Source organism: Diadema setosum, chromosome 1 (genome assembly GCF_964275005.1).
Source record: "Diadema setosum chromosome 1, eeDiaSeto1, whole genome shotgun sequence".
NCBI classification, from domain to species: Eukaryota; Metazoa; Echinodermata; class Echinoidea; order Diadematoida; family Diadematidae; genus Diadema; species Diadema setosum.
The window spans coordinates 27,158,003-27,178,696 of NC_092685.1; the positions used below are offsets into that span (position 1 = coordinate 27,158,003).

General features: G+C 41.9%; 1 protein-coding gene across 2 annotated transcripts in view; it reads right to left on the bottom strand.

Moving 5' to 3' along the window:
- LOC140229175 (homeobox protein Meis1-like) overlaps positions 1-20,694 on the bottom strand; it is a 171,416-nt gene that overhangs the window by 38,848 nt on the left and 111,874 nt on the right. For both annotated transcript variants that reach the window (XM_072309451.1, XM_072309444.1), the window contains exon 8: positions 2,651-2,799. In XM_072309451.1, coding sequence (XP_072165552.1) covers positions 2,651-2,799 — 149 coding nt within the window. The remainder of the gene's footprint in view (positions 1-2,650; positions 2,800-20,694) is intronic.

The window sequence follows — 20,694 nt, forward strand, 5'->3', positions numbered from 1 at the left end:
GCTTGAACCAGTGTTATTGAAGTCAACTGTCTGACAGAGCGTGTCATTACAATGTTTTGTCCACCCCACACCTCCCCCTCCCCCCCCCCCCCTCCCTCACCCCTTCATCCCCACCCCCAAAACACACGGCAGCAATGGCTAAGGCTGGTAAGCATGGCCCCTTCATTTTTTGTCTCTTTTTATTCGATATTTATACAGAGTGTGACAACTGCGCTTCGGGAATGGTGACAGTAAAAGGCACTGAACTTGAAAAGGGATTGTTAATCACTCATGGGCTACAATGTCGGAAGGACTTTGGCTGTGCATGGCTTGAATTGGATGATTTCATGGGAATGAGGTCAAACAACTCTGCCTGCCTTTTCTGCCTTTCTTTTGTAACGTAACAGATGCCTTCTCACAGCTCATCATTTGCTGTGTTCTTAGGTGGCAAACATGATATGATATTTGTTTGATAAAGTCTCTATGCTAGAGAGTCTACCTATTTTCTCTGATATTTTGAGACAGGTGCCATTGCTCCAAGATTGCAGTTTTACAGCAGTCTGGTCATTATTGCCTGTAAACAGTAGTAACTAGTTGTATCCTTCCTTTTAAAAATTCATCTAAATCTGAAAGACACAGGTCTTTCACACACCCATACCCTTTGCAACCTCACGGCCTGTCCCCAGTTTCCATGACACCTTGTCTCACTTGGCAAATTATGATCAATGTAATCTACATTTGCATGGGACAATTCAATCCAATCACATTGATTGATGCTATGCCATCATCTATAATAATTCTTCAAATGTAAACATATGACCACCCTGGCAAACTTACAGAATTCGGTAGAGTGAAAAACCAAAAACAACACTACTATGTTTTGGCCATTTTGGCTGCAGTGTAGTCAAATACAGTATCCAATAATTCAACAAAACAAAAGATTGATGTAGACGAGATTTCAACTGGTTCATACAATCAGCTTATCACATGAGTGTGTGTATTTCAGCCTAAATCTGTGTGTATTCCTTTGCACGTTCAACAAAGCCAGAAAGATCGGCCAGTGTTCGACCGGGCACACCCAAGACATCCCCGTCCACTCCCTCCCTCTTACCACAAATGGTCAGCCCCCTTTATTCTGCTCTTCAAATCTTGGCACTTGACCACCTCATGAGTAGTAGTCGCCTCTCTCCTCCCCTCACCCCCCCCCCCTGATTTTTTTCCTATCTTCTCCCTTTAAATCTACATTCTGGATTATCACAGAATATGTCCCCTCCCCCCCCCCCTTTGTTCCCCTCTTTGCTTCTTCTCCATCCCTTGACCAACACAGAACAGCAGCCCCCTCTCCCCCCCCCCCCCCCTACCATGACCCTCTCCCTTGCCTGCTCTGGCGGGAGAGAGAAGGGGGCATTCCTTGCTCCGTTCCACACACACGCACGACAGCAAAAAAAAAGGCCAAAATGTAAATTGGGCTGGACGGAAAGTGTAAGGATGATGGAGAACCCCAGCACATCCCAAATGTGGTTCGGGCGTGAACGCGTTGGCATCGCGATGCTTTCCCACGGCCACGGTTAGGAGTGATGTAGGAGTAAGAAAAATGCAGAACAGGGACAAAAAAAAAATGCAAAAAAAAACAAAAACAAACAAACAGAAAGAAGGTGAAAGGAAGAGATACTGGAGACCAAGAAGAGAAAGACACTAGGGATGTAAAGTAGATGAACGAGAAGATTGTAATGGACGAAAGATGGAGAAAAAAAGGATGAATAGTCAGGAGGAGGAGGAAAGACAATAAGAGCAACAGAGAGGAAGATGCAGACAAATGGCAAAATAATGAGCGAGAATAAAAAGTAACAAAATATAGAAGGTCAACGAAGACACAGAGAAAAAGCAGGAAGATAAAAGATTCAAACAGGGTATAGGATGATGCGCCTGAAGCATTTTCCAGAAAGCCACACTTGAGATATACGAAGCACATCATAGGAGCAAGCCACTGATGATATCAGGTTTGTGACGTGGAGTTTATGGCAGAAAAGTAAATGGATATGCACGGAAACATCAGATCACAGGTCAATTTTGCTTGTTTTGGTTTGTCTTGTCTTTGGCTTTCAGAGGACTGGTCAAGGAAATTCAATAAGAATTCATTAAATTGAGGAAAATAAAGAGGAAAGTTGAAATGCAGGTTTTCCTTTTAAATGTTGATGTTTTAAAGATGATGAAAGGAGAAGGAAAAAGATGAGATGTACAGTGGGAAGATGAAGATACAATATAAGAGAAACTTTAATTTAAAAATATTACCTTTCAAGGTTTTTACAGGCATCGGCAAAGAAGGCACTTTATGATGTCCCTCTGAATTAACTGTCATCTCAAAATGTCCCTTTTCATCTGTCCAGATATGAGTGATAAGTATTTTTCTTGTTGTTGTTTGGCACCATAACTGCTGCACTGACAGTTTTCCCTGAAATATTACATCAAATAGGCCTACTTGTCACAGCTACACATTTCTGATCAAAAGCCATAAGCCATATCTCACATGCCATTTTCCCATTACACTTCAATTGTACGGCTAGTTCATCTGTCATGCTGCTGTTGATACTGTGAGCGGAAATTAATTCATCTTGCGGCCGAGGAGGGCAAGACTTTTTCGGACAACTTCATCTCGTCTGAAAGTGCTCACCGTGAGATGCTGAAAGAGCCAGGCCCTCATGATGTTCGTTGCCGATTTGGGGAAGATGCCCCGCTTCTTCTGCCTCTTTGCTAGTCTGTCGTCATCATCCTCTTCGCCCGTGCCGTCCCCTGACCCAAGACTGTTTTCCAGACCACCATCTGAAGCGGGGAGAAGAAAGAGGTGGGAGAGAAAATGTCATCAACTTCTTGGAAAGGACATCCCTATTTGATAAACATCCTTCAAAGGGTGTAAGTATTTCGTTGGCATCATTGCTGTTCATAATCACTGCTGTGACTGATTTTAACCTTTATCAAGAACATACCTTCCACGATGACTAAACTGTGACAAATATGACTTCAACAGTCACAAGGCATCATAACTACTGACATCCATATCAAAGTCACAAGCACCAGAGAATACCCCCACAGAATTATCAGGGGTAGCTTTATCATCATTTGTATCCTTTGAAAGTCATCATTTCTACAATCACACAATATCATTGACATGCTGTGCCAATTTATATACCATAATTGCTCATTGATATGTAGATATCTATCTATCACTCTAATTGCAACATCGCATCTCACATGAACTTGTGTGCATGGAATACCAAATTGTGTAGGCTTTCGATAAAAAAAAACCAAATGCCATTCGTGAGAAACAGATCAAAATCTTGATCATTTTTGTCAAATTTTGCTGATTGTCAGAAAAGTCAAGGCATTTATATGCATGTATTCATACGAGTTGACTATGTATGAATTTTAGACATTCAGATCAGGGTAGACTCATGTCGGTCTCCAAAACGCATGAGAGAGAAGCAGAGGCAATGGATACAGCAATCAATCATACTGTCGTCTTATCCCATATCAAACCAATCAAAAAATAAAAAGTCACGGGCACAATCGCATCAAATACATCAATCACACTGATGCTAAATCACCTCATATTACTTAACACGACACACTATGGGAGTAGACAGTTCTTGATTCTCTCTCTCTCTCTCTCTCTCTGCCTCTTCTCCTATTGACATCACACAACCAATCATTTTTCTCTTCTTCTTCTTTTTTTTTTTTTTAAACAAGCATGTCTAAAATTGAGGCGGGATCTTTAATTAAGACAGAGATGTGCAAACTTGGATAAACCAGGTACCTCAAAAAAATCCAGTCCTCCCTCCATCAAATAGTGATTTCCTTGAAGCGCACGCATGTAAAGAGCTGAGAAAATACGGGGAATGAGCGCAAGTCCCAGCCAGATTCTGCCCAATTTTAATTGAAGAGAGACAAATTTTGCCGGGCGGGTAATCTTCTATTAATTTCTACCAGCCTCGATGGAGGCAGAGATCTGCAGAAGGATGTAGAATTTAACTTCGCTCTTTTCTTCTCGTTCTGGTAGAAGTGAATATTGTAAAACGTCAAAACATTAAACATCATTGTGACCCGTGTGTTGGTTTTTGAACTCTTATCATGACTGTGAATGAGAGAGACACTATTTTCACTTATATAGATGTGATCTCTTAATTAATCCTCATTGTCAAGCAGCTGCAACGATTTTGATATAACATAATTCTTTTTCAATGCACTGTTTCAAAACCCAAAAGAATAGCTACATCATCCAATCATATCCCATTCATAAGAACTCTATACTACTACTGCTGCCTCAAATACATGTGCCAAGCCCAAGCAGGAAAACCTCTTCCTTATTGCCAAATGTAATGTGGTCACGAGTTACTGTAGGAGTGGAAATTTTTGTAGTGTGGAAATTTTCGTTCATTTCGTGCAACTATAAACCAGCATAAAAATGAAAGCACACGAATATATTCACTTGTCATATAAGTTACAGAATTTGATGTCTTGATTCCCTGGAATTAAAAACATGCAAAACTAATCTCACCTGACCAGGCACAAAAAAAAATTACTCACACGAAAATATCCACTGTTACAGTATGGTGTTATATCTTCAAAGGGCATACAGCTTGCCATTAAACAAATACAATTTGCTACGATATATCATTTGGAGATGATTGGAATTATCCTTCCCTCCACTCTCCCCCTCTGTTCTTACTTTCAATAAAAATTTGAGGTTCTTCTTATGCAACAAGGTTTCATGAAGACTGCAGGTTGTATTGAATTACATTCCAGACTTTCGACCCAGACAGCAAACCTCTTTTTATAAAGAGAGAGAGAGAGAAAAAAAAAAAACAAGTGGAAAACAGGAAGATGACCGTACACCTGGAATGCTATGATAGCAGATCATAAAAGAAGATGATTTAGTAAAAATGGGGGACATATTCCATGGCATTTGACAAGAGTCAGGTGGAGCCGTTCTCCAGACAAGGCACTGATATTCTTCAGGTGAATGACCTCTGTTTGGTAATTGAACTCATCATCAAAACCCATGAAATCTAGGTTAGGTCAGGCAAAAAAAAAAAAGAAAAAAAAGAAAAGAAGAAGAAGAAGAAAGAGCAACAGAATAACAGCCAACTGCAATGAAATCAAATACCCAAAAACTCAAAAAGGTTATTACTAATGTGAAATGTCACATAACTGAGGCATTGTGAGGGAAAGGAGTTTAGGAGCCATGGAAACTTTTTCCTAAAAGCTTTTTCTTCTTTTTTTTTGTGAAGAATATTTTTTGCCCTGTCTCTCTCTCTTTCTGCCTTTATGTATTTTCTTTTTTTGGCAGTATCAATGTCAACTCATTTTTTTTCCTAAATGGAAAAGTGACCCCAGTGTTTACCTCGCATTAATAATGACCTTCATGTGACCTCCGCAAATCTTGGGAGACAGTCAGAAACAAATCAACAACATTCCTTGACGGCCCTCCATCCCCGCAAATGATATATTGGCAGCGAGATGGATTCACGTTGACGTTTGGTGTACTCTTGAAAACGCAAGACTCTGGTTTGCAAAGTATGGAAAAAGTTTCCTTTTTTTTCTCCCTCTCTCTCTCTATCTCTCTCCTGACTTTTTCTTTTACTTGAGTTTGTTGTTTGTTTCCTGCTCTTTTTAACTTTCCTCCAACAATTTGGTTTCGTTTGTTCCCATGGTAACTTGATGCAGAGGCTGAATTGTGGGGGAGAGCGGTTTCAGGTCCCCAACCCAACCTCCCTGGAAGGAGCAGGGTGAGGCAGAGGAGGGTGAGGAGGAGGAGGGGCAGGAGGGGGCTCTGGAGATTGGCTGCAGGGGCTCAGAGGGGTGGCTGGAGGGGGCTCATTTCCAGGGGGAGGGTCGGACTCCGCCTCTGCAGCGGGAGAACAATCCTACAATCCCTGTCACTTCGAGTTGGACTGAAAATATTGTGACAACAGCATCTGGCTTTCCTTCAGACTCTCCTTGCTGTATCACTACATCATCGTATGAAAACCAGCTTTGACTTTTGAGAGCTAAACAACAATGCAACTCTTTTGCTTTGTGTGTATAATACCCAAAGTTCTTGGAAGTTGGGATATCCCACTACGTACCCATGTGACACAGACATATCCACTTTTCTTCCACTCCCACACTTGGCCTAGTTTGTTTGTTTGTTTGGTTTTTCTTTTTGTCTTCTCCACAGAGGGGCACTGTGTACCTCAGTATGAGCAAAACATGACACAGAGTGCACCTGACATGAAATAAAATGAAACGAAATGAAAATGGCAAAGTAGCGAGAAAAGTCAAGATCTTGTTGCGACCAAAGGCAGGCCGGTTCTGCATGGCAACCATGCTTATCCTCAATTCTTGCACATGATGGATATTAAGTATATACAGCTTAACCATCAACAGAAACAACAGATGAATTATGTAGGTGTATGTATGGAAATATACATAATACAGTTTATATATTTGGCACCAGCTTTACAGCTTCGAAAGCACACAGAGCAAAAAAAAAAAGGGGGGGGGGAGAGTTAGTTCTTGAAATGTGTTCGGACAGGAGACGAAAAATGAAGATAGATGCAAGGCGGGAATGCTGGGGACGGCTTAATGGCCAGTTCATTCTGGGGGAGGGATAAAAGGGTCACTTCTGATGTCTGGTCAATAAAAGATGCATGAAAGATGAAGTCCACGGGCTGACACGAAGGCAGAGGGACAAATGGATATCCAGAGATTTCTGACCTCCTTCCCACTACCCCCCCCCCTCCACTTCGCTTTTCTTTCCCTTGAAATAATGAAGAAGAAATGAAAAAAGGAAACACACACACACACACATACAAACACATCTTGCAAATAGTAATGGATGACTGAAACAGTTTTAGACTACAGACAGCATGAGTGTATAAATACTTGATGTAATAAGTTGATTTCATACATTCATAACTCAATGTGGGGTTAAAAAAAAAAAAAAAAAACTTGTGCAGGGTTTAATTTTGACATTCTCCCAAAGGTTGCTGAGGTTGTCACTGAATTACAGTATCTGGTCCTGACATGGTACTACAGGCGAATGCCAAACCTCTCACGATGTACCTACCCACCTAAACTTTGTGTGTGTATGTGTGCTTATAAATATGTAAGTATGCTGTGTGTGCGTGTATGTAATCAGTAAGTATGTAATCCGTGCAGGTGCAAATGTATGCATAGTGGTTTACATGTATGTATTTTTCTTTATTTTTTGCCGGATCTATTCCTGAAAGTTTGTCAGGGTTGTTGTTCTTTCATCTGTTTTTTGCTGACTACAAATTTACTATGCAACTGATCGACAAATTTGCATTATCTGCTCCATTCGTGTAATCTTCAATTTTTTATGGTCTTCCGGAAAAAAAAAAAAGGGGGAATCTCTGCACAAGTGAGTAACAGCAACAATTTTACCACAAAATATGCTTTTCTACCTTTTTTTTTCGAGCAGAAGTGTATGATTTGTTTGAAGTAAATGCTACGCTCACTTCTTCTCTTTTTTTTTTTCCTTCTGTGAATTGGCAAAATCCCAGTCCCTAGGTGTGTATTACCCAGAGAGAGGTGATTACACGGTGATTGTTCAGCCAGTTCAATGGCCTGTGGTCTTGCAGTCCCGGGGTTCAATGCACCAAAAAACACAAACAAAAACCAAAAAAAAAAAGAAGAAAATGAGGAAAATTATGGAAAAGACGACCAAAACAATAAAAGAGTTTGGAATATCATAATCCTCTAAGAGTGCACTATCAGCTCCCAGGATGGTGGGCAATGACTTGCTAAATGAACAATTTCACACTTTGTCAAGATCTCTCCACTTGATGCTTCATTCTTACCGCACTTTGAGCTTGTCTTTGCTTGGAAAAATTTGTGTCAACATGAATAAGTGGAGCATAGGTACAAGCTCTAAACCTCAATCAAGTCCCATTATGGCACAATTTCACTGAAGTCCCTCCGCATGGAACTTTGAAATGACTTTCAAGTCAAGCGTTTTTCTTGACATCACCATTTATTTATCTTTTTAATCAAAAACTCACAGACGCTGCTGTAAAACCCTCACAGGACAGTTCCCTCTACTTCATGTTCCACAAGTCAAACAAAGTTTATTCACGACTAGAAGGGGTCACACTCCATAGCATATTTGTCATTCGTAGAAGAAAAAAAAAATCTCTTCAAATTATGATTTTGAAGGACGTGTGCAACCAAACTAGAACCACAAATTCAAATTACAATCACAAATTGAAATTGTAATCTGGAGGTGAATTCTACTTTACAAAAAAAATATACTCAAGTCACAGTATGGATTCTTGTCTTCTTGCTTGACCTCTAAAACATGATTTGGGAGGTAGAGCTTACGTGACCTCCCAACCACTTCCTCCGATGAACTGCATGCGCCACGTTTCACAACTCAACTCACTAGGGATGAACATTAAGTGCAGTGAGGCTAAAACAAATCCACATTCAAATCATGGTCTCTGATGTACCATGTTTACCGGGCCTATCATTCTAATAATGAGCTGAATCATTATTCCAATCTTAATTCCCTCCTCAAAAAATTATCTTTTTTTATGTGTAACCACTCTACGACAACCCTCATTCTATCTTAATATTAATCGAAGCTATGAAATGGGGGGGGGGGGGGGGGAGAACACATGTTTTTCCATTTCTGTGTAAATTTGCAAAATAAGTTATCTTCTCCAGCTCTGATCTGCGCAAATTTGCAAAATAAGTTATCTTCTCCAGCTCTGATCTTACAGAAGACTTCTGAAAGCAATGCTACCCTGACTGGCACTTGTAGCCTCATCTGTACATAGTACATCTGGCACATTTCCTTAAAATGATTTACACCTGCATCAGAATACAGCACCTGCTCTCAGATAAAAATCATTTGCTTTCGAACTCTGCTCAAAATACCAGATAACATTTGCCCAAGTTTCTTGTGCACTCTCCATAATCAGGTAACACCTGAAACACAGAAAACAAATAAGTCACATTCCTCCAGCTCACATCCCGACACATTCACACATCACAAGTTAAGCAGTCTCCATGGCGACGCACTCATCGCCCGCATCCTTTCTCAGCAGACTGGAGAAAGTTCGGGTCAAGTTGCAGCTGGACACGCCATCAAGCGCAACTGAAATGAAATCTGCCGAAGTATCAAATAACTTGTACAGGATGTTTAGTTTTTAGTAGCTCTTCCTTGTTTTGATGTTGTTGATGTTGTCTATTCCCTTCATCCCTGCTCTCCCTCTCTCTCCTCATTTTGTGCATTGTAAATTTGTGATGAAGGCTTGCAATCAAGGTCAATGCCTGGCCCGGTGGTGCTGGTGGCGTTACTCATCATTGGGGAGGAAATAAGGAGCTGAGCACCAGATGACAGGCCCGCATGTCAGCCAGAGCGAGGGGACCGTGAATCACCCCTGTGAATGCCTTATCCCTGGAGATTCCTCCCCAACCCCCTCCTTCTCCCCTCCCCCATTCTCCCCTTCAACGCATCCCCTGCACCAAGCCCATGCAGGTAGGTGATGTGCACAGCGCAGACGACTGCCTACATATATGACTCTACAAAGCTGAACCCCCCTCCCTTTTTTCACCCGCATGAACGGCAGACAGCTGCACATCCTCTATAGCAGGGATGCAGATCAGCCTCTCCTTGTCCACTGCCTCCTCCTCTGTCCGCTGACCACACCAAACTGACCTTCCTTCTCTCATCCTGCTTGACAGAACGGCAGAAGACAGAACGGAAGATGACCCCTCCCCATCCGCTATGAGACAAGCACCGTATCTTCCTCCCTCGCTCCCTTTCTCGCCCTCTCTCTTCTTCTCCTCTTGCCAAAAAATTAGAAGATTCAAAAGAGAAAAAATTGAGACGGTGATTCAGTACTTGATTCTGCGCTCATTATCCACTTTCCTGTCCTAAACCACCGTGACCATAATTATTCCTTTACTTTGAAGACGATCTCACTGGAGGTGATTGTGTTACGATGGTACAAGCCCAGTGCCCTGACATCAGCTACTGGCCTTCCCTCACCTCACCCATCCTAATCAACTGTAACGCCCGTGACTAATGATTCCGGGGGTCTTGTAAACAAATCGCACAAAGTTGCAGTCAAACATGCACAGTCTGGCAAACCCAGTTTCCTGCAACACAGTGTGTGATGCGCCCACAGTGCACTCCGCTCACCATAAAGGAGATATCAAAAAAGAAGAAGAAAAAAAAAGAAAGAAAATACCACATGTACATACGGCAACTAATCAGAGTGACAGGTAAACACCTGGGATCGCGTTATTGATTCGTCATTATTGGTAGTAACATGAAGCGGCAAATTCCCGATGCTGCGGCCTATGAGGGCGGATCAGCTCAGCTGGATCACGTGACCCCTATCATTACAAGAGGACTATCATACGCATCATTCTCCCACTTCTCATAGAATGTCATCGCAACGAGTGAGAAAACTGCACAGGTGCATGAGTCTGCGGACATACCCAACTTTCCTTATAACGACTTGGCTGCATGACGCTAAGTATTCGGATCCTTCAACACACAATATGACTGGTACTTCTACCAACCACCATATGAATAAATACAGAAGACAACAATGCTAATAAAGGCAATAAAGGCATTAGCATTCCAGGATGAAGGACCATGACTACAATAGTGCCAGTAAAAAAAAAACAAAAAAAAAAAACCCCGCAAAACAAGAAAAAAACACACCATCAGTGTACTAAATAATGATACTAAAACTAAGTATACTACTGATAACTATCTGTTTTCTTCAGTACGGTAGTAGAGAATTCATGATCACAAGTAATTTGATACAATGTTCAGTGAAGTATACATTAAGTCGATCTACATGCAAGGCGCATGCTGAAGTTGTTGCTGAACAAAACTCCTGCTTTGAAAAACACAAAGAAAGTAAGTTCAATGACCTCTTCTGATTTTCAAGTGAAGGCAACTGAGAGCGTGTAAAATAATCGCAGTGAACTTTGGGGAAAGAGATTTCTTCGTTCCATTAGGAATAGGGGGTGGGGAATCATGGCGTAATTCTTAAAACATTCTTTTTCTGAGAGTAACAACTATATTGAGGATTCTCCGTTGGCTTGTTTTCCAGCTCACACAAGATGGAACTCCGACCTATCCCATGGTTGCTCTTATAGCCTCACTTCCAGGCTGCGAATTGCAGCAGAGGGATTTCATACACACCACTAGCGGGCGTACACTGGGGTCATATCGATCAACCCCCAGGGGCTGCCGACGAGGAGTAACTGTAGTGTGCCTTACATTTCTGTGGAATCATACCACGCCATCATCCCACCCAGCACGCATCCGATCCACATTGCGACTCGCCGATTAACGATGCTGACATAACGTGTGATGAATGCATGATGAGAAAGAGCATTTACCAAAACACAAACTGCGTAAAATAAATAGGCCTACCAGTTTACTCAGTCAAGGGTCTGCACACCCTAAATTCAATAAAGATGCCAAATCATACTCCAGTGAATTACATTACAATCAGATGTGAAAATCTATGACAAGAAAATACACACACACACACAAGGAAACACATGGGGTAAAGGATTTTGTAATATCTCAAGGCTTATACTACAAATAGCAAAGGAGTTTCTTGGCCTTCCATAGTCAGCCCTCTCTGATTCAAACAATATTGCTGCAAATGGGCAAAACCATTCAGAATACCATGTGTCCACTTTTTGTTTTGATTTGTACTGAAGCCCTATCACAAATCAAACTTTATTTTTTTGTCTCTATCACCTGATCATTGTAGCTATGTGGGTCGTTTTGTTTTAAATTATTTTCTGCTTTTTAAAATACTTTAGGACACTTGATGCATTTCCAACAGTCATCATTCTCACTTATCACAAAAATCATGTATTTGGGAAATACAGATTAATCCATTGATTAGTATGCGGGCCTATGCAAAGATGCTGTACTCATTATGTTGTCTAAAGAAATGCCATGGTTTTGTGTGGAAGAATCAGTATCAGTGCTTTGGGCCAGTACTTGGTATTTTAGTTTTGCTGTATAGCCACCAAGAAATCGAGTTCGAGCAGCCTGTCATTATCGGGAGTCACGTTCTCAACAAAACCGAGGGATAATATGTCTTGATTATGGGTATTTTCCCCTTTCTGAGTAATGAGTCGACTTACGGGTCAGATCCAAAGAATGCCGATTCTTTTTCACAGTGCCACAAGTTTAATTTGGTGATTGATTGGTTTGAGGGGGGCTGCAATCACTTCGATTGAAATAAAAAAAAAAAAAAGATCTGAACTTCTCCCAGAAAGGTACGCCAAACACTATAGCGTGATTAATGGGCTACAAGGAAACAAAAGGAGAAGGCATTGTAGCATGCTTACAATCCTGTTTGTCGTGTCAAGGGACCTCGTCAATCTGTATCGAATCAAATTACTGACCTATTTTGGAACTGGGCTGTACTCCTCCCTGAGACTCCTTGGGCATCTCTGGGGGATGAACCCTTGTCTCTAGCCCTCCCCCCCCCCCCCCATCCCCCACACCTCCTCCCCAAGCCAAGTCCCGGTCTGTGCAGGTCCTAGCCTGAGGAGGGGGAAGCCGTCTCTTGTCCTGTGTGCTCCCCCAGTTCACAACCCGAGAAACGAGTTTTCTAAGAGATGCATTGATTAGGACCCCAAGAGTTCTTCTGGTAAAGTCTCAATAATTGACGCGATGACAGATGTTTTAATGAGAGGCAATGTCGGGGGAGGAGGCCTGGCCAGGACATCCCCCTGTTGGGGGGCCGAATTACATTAATCGCTTGCCAATGGAAGAAGAGAAACGGACGGCACATTCCTGGGTCTATTCGGCGTGACTCATTAGGCCACTCTATTGTCGCGGGCTCTCGATCGCCAAGACACGGCACAACTGTGTGCAGGACACGACCTCAGAGGGCATGAACATTACATTCCACCGCTCCGTCAGAAAACTCCCAAAAGGCCCTTCACTCAATTAAATGCCACCTTATGTCAGTTATCAGCAATTAGACACTGAGAAATATACTCCGATGACGTATTTCCCTGGAACGATGAGCATATCCTATATATTATATACGCTCTTCTTGCTTGTTCTAACACCCTGTAAACAGCTCAGCAAAAAGAAGCTCTGGGCATAAACATATCTCTCTTTCAAATTTGTGTGCCCATTAGCACAGCTAATATCATTACTGCTGTGGTCTTCCCTGTAGACTCCGACACAAACAGTAGCAACTGTGATACATAACATCTTTTTCTTGCTTCTCTTTCGGGGTAGCCGTAAATGCCCTATAATTGTGCCACACCAGTATGGACTTCACAACTTTGTGTAGCCCTATCATATACTGCTTGCGACGCTTTTGGCACTTCGCTCCCAAATTTGAGCATACTTTGAGATGATTCTTCCATCACAAGAAGATGCGTCTTTGTTTGAACTGTGGCTGTAAGTGACTCACTGTCTCAATGATGAAGAAAAGAGGACTTGGAGTGGCGTAGTGACTGCTTGGTAATGGGATGGGGGGGGGGGGAGATGGTGGGGTGGTCCTAGCGATAAGGATAATATTTATGTTGGGATCGACAATATTTTCTTGGTCGTAATCTGGAAATATTGCTCTCCTGCAGTCGGTTATGAGGGTGATAACAATCGGCAAGCGACTACAGGTGGAAATTAGGCCTGTCAAGACAATGAGTGTGGGCACACATGCACGGCAGCTGACAGCTAGGGGATCCCAAACTCATACCGTCAATGAATTACCCCTACTCGCTCTCTCCCACTCCCCACAAGCTACTACCATGTGATGATGAGCAGTATTTTGCCTTATCCAAGCTACAGAATGATCTCCCTCTCTCCTTCATTTCCTTTTTTGTTTCTTCTCTGTTTTCTTTCTTTCTTTTTTCCCTTCTCCCTCATTCCTTTTCCATTTATTTTTCCTCTTGGTGGGGTAACAGGGAGGGCTCTTCCAGAGGGGGGCTTAGCTACAACCAACAGCTGAGGGATTTTAGGGTGGCAAATGTTTTGGTGAAAATGAACATTTCCCCTAAAGGTACGTATATGGATGGAAAGGGGGAGAAAAGAGCTAGAGAGACGGCAAGTGCAAAGAGGCCTACTGGATGATAAGCTCCTGGGCACGATGAATTCGCCCTGCTCCTCTCTTCGACAAACAAACACTGCAGCGGTGATATCACCCTCTGCCGGCCGCGGTGATGAGACCGTAGTCGCGGGCGATGGCTCCGCCCAGAACCGAAGCCTCGGTCCTCAGCCACCAGCCCTCATCACTGGAAGCTGTGGCTTAGCAGCAGGTGGAAAGACCAAGGGTTTGTCTTGGGCTTACCACCCTTAATAGCAGTGGGTGGAGGGAGCAGACAGAGAGAGAAGGGGGAAGATAGAAATCGAGCGGCAAGATGGAGAAAGGGTTGGAAGTGGGGGGACCGGGTGTGTTTGGGCAAGGCAGCCTTAGGGGCACTGACAGACTGGATGACGCAAAATGTCCAGAATGCACTTCAAGAAGAGGGGATGCGGGCGTCGACAACTAGCCGCTGCATCCGAGCGCAGCAGCAAGTCATGATTACTATACACATCCCTCGCCGTGTCGGAGCTCTTTTTTACAGACACTATGAGTGGGACTAAGAGGACGTGCGGGAGAAAAAAGGGGGAAGAAATACATGGACAAAAAAAAAAATTGCAGCGACAGATGTCAAAGGCAGGATGAGGGAAGGAGAAAGAAGATTCATCCGATGTCTATTCTCTCCTGGAGTGGAGTCAATGCAAGTGATAGGTGATGCTTTACTAGATGATGAGAGATGCGTTGATGGTGCCAGATTTGTCTTGTCAGAGAGCATGGTTCCAAGGCAGGCTAACTGCTAACTCTGCTGCCCAGTGAAACCACCCGAGGATGGACAACATGTCCTTGATTTGGACTGAAAAAAAAACTAGAAATGTCGCTACGGCGACTGATGCCTCCGCCATAATGCATGATTCTCCCAATAGGTGTATAGTACAATGTCTTCACAATGTGTGATGACAGTTTCACATAACTAGCAAAATATCGAAATAACAGGTTTATCAGAAATATCTTGAATGTTCACTTTCCACGAACTGGGTTTGCTATAATTGTCTATTAAAGAGTACAGGTACACATATTTGGGGAATTGAAAATTTTTACTTGACTTCTGACCGACCTTATTATAAGTTTATGCATTGAGTATAATTTTCAAGGTATGAAGGAAGAGTGTAATTAAAGTACAAAATATATCTTTTTTTTCATTTAAACCTAACCTTTGACCTTTAACCTTTGACCTTTGACCTTCTGGCTGGAAACTTCCAAGAGAATCTCCATTCAGTAATACATGTACATATATTAAATTTTAAAACTAATAATGCAATTATTGCATATACTAGTATATGAGGGAAATAGTAACATTTTGAGGAGTTGACCTTGACCTTTGACCCCTGACTATTGACCCATGACCCCTAAATTCCCTAGATAATCCCTGCCAGTCAGTACATGCATATGTACCAAGTTCCATGAAGATACATTGAACCATTTGTGAGAAATGTGATATTGCAACATTTTCACCTAACCTTTGACCTTTTGACCTTTGACCTTATGACATGAAACTCTCTCTGGAGAATCTTTATGCAGTAGTACATGTCTACACTAAGTTTCAAGAAAATAACTGCGGGCATTGCATAGATATGGGGGAAATAGCAACATTTTTAGCATTTGACCTTGACCTTTTGACCTTTGACCTCATGTCAATGTCACTAAAATCTACTCAACTAATTTTCCCATCATACATCATCCTTGGACCAAGTTTGGTGAAAGCTGCTTCATCCAGTTTTGAGTTATCACGTAAACAGATAAATTTTAGGATTTGACCTTGATCTTTGACCTTTGACCTCTGTCCGATTTCACTGAAAAACTAATCAAGTAATTGTCCCATCATACATCATCCTCCAACAAAGTTTGGTGAAATTTGCTCCATACAGTCTTGAGTTATCGCGTAAATGGATAAATTTCATGATTTGACCTTGACCTTTGACCTTTGACCTTTTGCCGATTTCACCCAAAATCTAATCAAATCATTGCCCCATCATACTTCATACTTGGACCAGGTTTGGTAAAATTCCAGTAAATATTACTCAAGTTATCGCGTAAACGAAAGCGGACGGACGTACGTACGGACGTACGTACGGACGTACGTACGGACGTATGGACGTACGGACGGACGGACGGACAACCCGAAAACATAATGCCTCCGGCACCACTACGTGGCGGAGGCATAAAAAATGAAATGATGACAACATTTGCACCAACGGGGGAAACCTTGCAGCTTGCATACTATACAGATTGTTGGTTCAAGATTCGTCTAACTTTTGGAAACATTGTTACAGTCCTTTTTTCCTCTCTCTCCCTCTCACTTCATGCTCTTTAATGTGCTGACTGCAAGACCTGCAAAGCCAACATTGTGATCGAGAAGCACATTCTGCAAAGGCTGGATTCAAATTGTAAGAGACAAACGGAAGCACTAGATGACGTGTTGCACTAACCTTGCTATGGCTTCCCAAATCTTGAAAAGTTTATCCCAAACTGGGTCCCGAAATAAATTTATGAGGGAAACAAACAAACAACATCAATGCCAATGTGGGGAGAGAAGCTGAAATCAAATAAGGCAATGCATTTCTCACTGCTATCTAGCAAGACCAACACCAAAGCACTAAAGATTGATCAAATATCGGGACAATTTCGGGCCCTTACTGCAGCAATTGCTTTGCCTTCGACAGACCGCTGCTGGCATTTACTGCTCATTTGTTCCCATTGCTCATACCATTCAATATCATGAATGAAATTTGCCGTCCCAAAGACGTTGCACGAGGAAAGACAAAAACAATCACTAATCACGCGGAGACAGAATAATCCAGTCCAACAGGCGGACATGGGGGCAGATCTCATCTTTCCTTGAGAAAAATCTCCTCGATGGCCACTAATTTGATTTGTTCCCGAAGAATTTTTATCGTTCTGCTCCTTACTACGTATTCATTTGGCGGTCCGGCAGAGATTCGTGGGGATGATAGGGGGGGCTTGGGTTAGCTGTTTTTTGTGGTTTTTTTTTGTGGCTGTTCATAGGTGGTGATATACACACTTCAGCCCAAGTGAGACGATAAAAGGCCAGTAATAAAGCTTTCTTCTTCTCCATATCTCTCCATTTCTTTTTTTGAAATTCATTTTCCTTTACCACAAACACAAGTCAGACATTCTATCAGATGTGACAAATCATAGTAAATAACTATTCATCCACGGTTTCTAAAATGCGGTCTGTTATTTTTTCCCCACTTCCCTCTCTCTTTCTCTGATATATACATATATATATTTTTTTTTCGGGGGGGGGGGGGGGGGGGCGTTTGTTTTGCCGAACTATACGTCGATACGGCTCTTCACATAATCTATGGCATTGTCATCAGCGTCTCTCAGACAAGGTACGAACTAGAGATGACTTACTATCGTGACTGAACGAGGATTAACATCTTAAAATGCAGATTTCCTGTATGGCAGTCCATCCCCGAAAGGCAGAGATTAGTCGCCCTAAACCAGTGGGGAGAAGCAGTTGCCGCGGATCATCTCGCTGATGGGGTTGGCGTGTCATCGTCCCCAACATTTTGGCGTCGAGCACGAACATTTGCGACAACAGGTGAGCAACTCCGATAACATGGAAATTCCCCCCTCATCATGATTTGACTTTGGAAGTGAGCATTCTTGGCATTGGCTTAGCATCTTCCTTCTCACACGATGCAAAGAAGTTATACACTGACGACCTCTATAAACAACAACAAATTCTATTTATCCCCTCCATTTCACCTTCTCTTCATTTTCAGCAAAACCCAGGAGACTTTCACAAAATATGTCTTCTAATGCAATTATTCTGACGGAATGTTTGCTTGTTAATTGCACGGAACTTTTTAGGTCTTCCTACACTTTCTAACATTAGTGACATTCAGTCCTGGATCACAAAATGAACTGATGTATTGGGTTGCTTTACTGCACAGACTGGCTCAACAACAACAAAAAGGACAACACATCTTGAAAGTACTGGCTATGGAAAAACAAACAAACCCACACATCCATTAGGGGGACCACTGACAAAAAGTGTGTGCTGAATGCAGGAACAGCTGCACAATGGGTGACAGAAAATTATTCAGAATAAGTCATCGAGAAATGACATTTTCAAATCAGAGAATAATCGAGAGATATCAAACAAAATACCTGAACAAGCTATGACCATAAGAATGTCAGTCTTAGTGTATGGCAGTCCATTCTAATCTTGAAATAGATCTCTTGATATCCGCACGTGTCTACCTTGGGTATTGGACATCTGAGCCAAAAGAGGATAAGTCCTGCATTGATATCAAACACACAAACGTACACACCTTGTTCTTTGAGTGAATCAAGGAGGTTGATATCTCCTTGAGTGAACAAAGCAAAAGATGGCCTCAATGCAAGCAAAGTCAAGGTCACATGAACATGGTGGCTATTTCCCGGCTCCCCATTGGCCACTTAGTAATATTGCTTTCTACCTCGCTCCGTGCGCTGTCCAGGTTTACATTGATATTTTTCCAATTTTGCATCTGGACATTCCGAGAGCTTCAGCTCGGATCACTGATCAATTTCATTTGATGCAACTTTCACCTTTTTGAGGTAAACTTTCCCCTAGGTCTCCGATTCTTCCTTTCATACACACTCTCCGACTGCTTCAAGATGTTCTCGCTTCTTCTTGATCTCCTCCCCTCTCCCCCCCCCCCAACACACACACATAAACACATACACACACACACATCCCTCACTCCATGCCGCTATAGAACGAGGAGACATGTGCACAAAACATCAGTCTGATGTACCAATTAAGCTTGCAAGCGCTCATCAATAAGTCACCTTTAATTAATCTGTCCCTAAGTTCAAGCACCACAGCAGGCAGGCAGGCACTCTTACAGCCTTGACAGATATTAGCGCAGCGCCTCTGATACACCACACAGGTGTCTCTCAGTGGGCACCCAGCATCAAAATCCTCCTCTCTTCCCCCAGCGAATTTCCAACATTTTTTTGCTCCTTGCTGACGACTAAAAAAAAAAAAAAAAAAAGAAAGAAAAATGTGGAGAAACCTGATAGAGCATGATTCAACTCGAAAACACTTTCACACACACTCACACACAAACACACGCAAACACACACATATAAGGTAAAAAAAAAATGAAGAGAAAACCTCACTTTTCAGTACGTGCCAAGTTTGTTCAACTTTCTTTAACTCCTCGTGCGTGGCGGTGGAAGATGTGTCTCTTGCCTCTAATCATAATCATCATCATCATTTTCTAATCCCCGGCTTCCCTTACTGTTCCTTGGGCTTCCTTGGCTCCCGGCAAATTAGATTTAAGAACACCTTCTTCCTGCCCCAGTCCTTACATGTTATCTGCACTTTTGCTAATTAGTTTTTCATAACTCAATTTGTGAGTGGTTTTCTGGCTTTCTGCGCCGAGTAATGACAATTTTTTTCTCTCTCCCTTCCCAGATGAGAACCCCCCCCTTCCCCCCTCCCCCCATCCCTTCCTTGAGTTTGGCAGACTTCAGAGATCTTCCGGCACCTGGCAGAATATTTAAGAGGTTAGAGAGGACATGAATGTCAACTCCAGCTATCACAACTACTGATGAAGCCATCTCGAGGCAGTGTTACATAGGGTGCACCACTTTCCTGGCTCTCTCTTCACTTCTTCCCTCCATCTCTCTCCCTCTCCTTCTCTTTATCTTTTTTTTTCTCTCTCTCTTTTCTATCTTTCTGTCTATCTCTTCCATCCCTATCCCTCAATCTCTCCCTTCTCTCTTTCTTTCTCTATACACACCCAAAATATAATACATAAATGTTATATGACATGTGTACATATATAATATATAGACAGAGCTTGACATTAGTGGTGGCCCCAGTGGCCCGGGCCACAACAAATTGGTGTTGGACCACCAAATTTATCTTTTCGTGGTCCGATTGGGCATCTGAGATTCAAAATGGATTTTTCCTATTACTTTTATTTTCGGGCCACGTCTTCTCTTTTGGGCCATGATAATTTCACATTTATAGATTTTAGTGGCCCAAGTGGGCCCAAATGGACCACCAGACAAAAAGCCAGTGTTGAGCCCTGATACATATAATACACAGGTCTATCTCTTTCGTTTTCACCCTCTCCTATCTGTCTCTACAAATATATACATACTATATTTATATATATATATATATATATATATATATATATATATACATATATATATATATATATAATATATATATATATATATATATATACATATATACATGTGTATATATATATATATATATATATATATATATATAGCGAAGAATCAAGAAATAAACTAGTAATGCATTATTTCGCCAATAAGAATGAGTTTATTGAACAACTCAAATTTTCGGTGGCCTCCACCTTCTTCAGGAGTCTCGACGGGGAATGTCAATACCAAAACATATGTTCAATAAACTCATTCTTATTGGCGAAATAATGCATTACTAGTTTATTTCTTGATTCTTCGCTATATTGGAGCCAATACGTGAATTCGCAACATGTTTATATATATATATATATATATATATATATATATATATATATATATATATATATCTTCTGCAGCAATG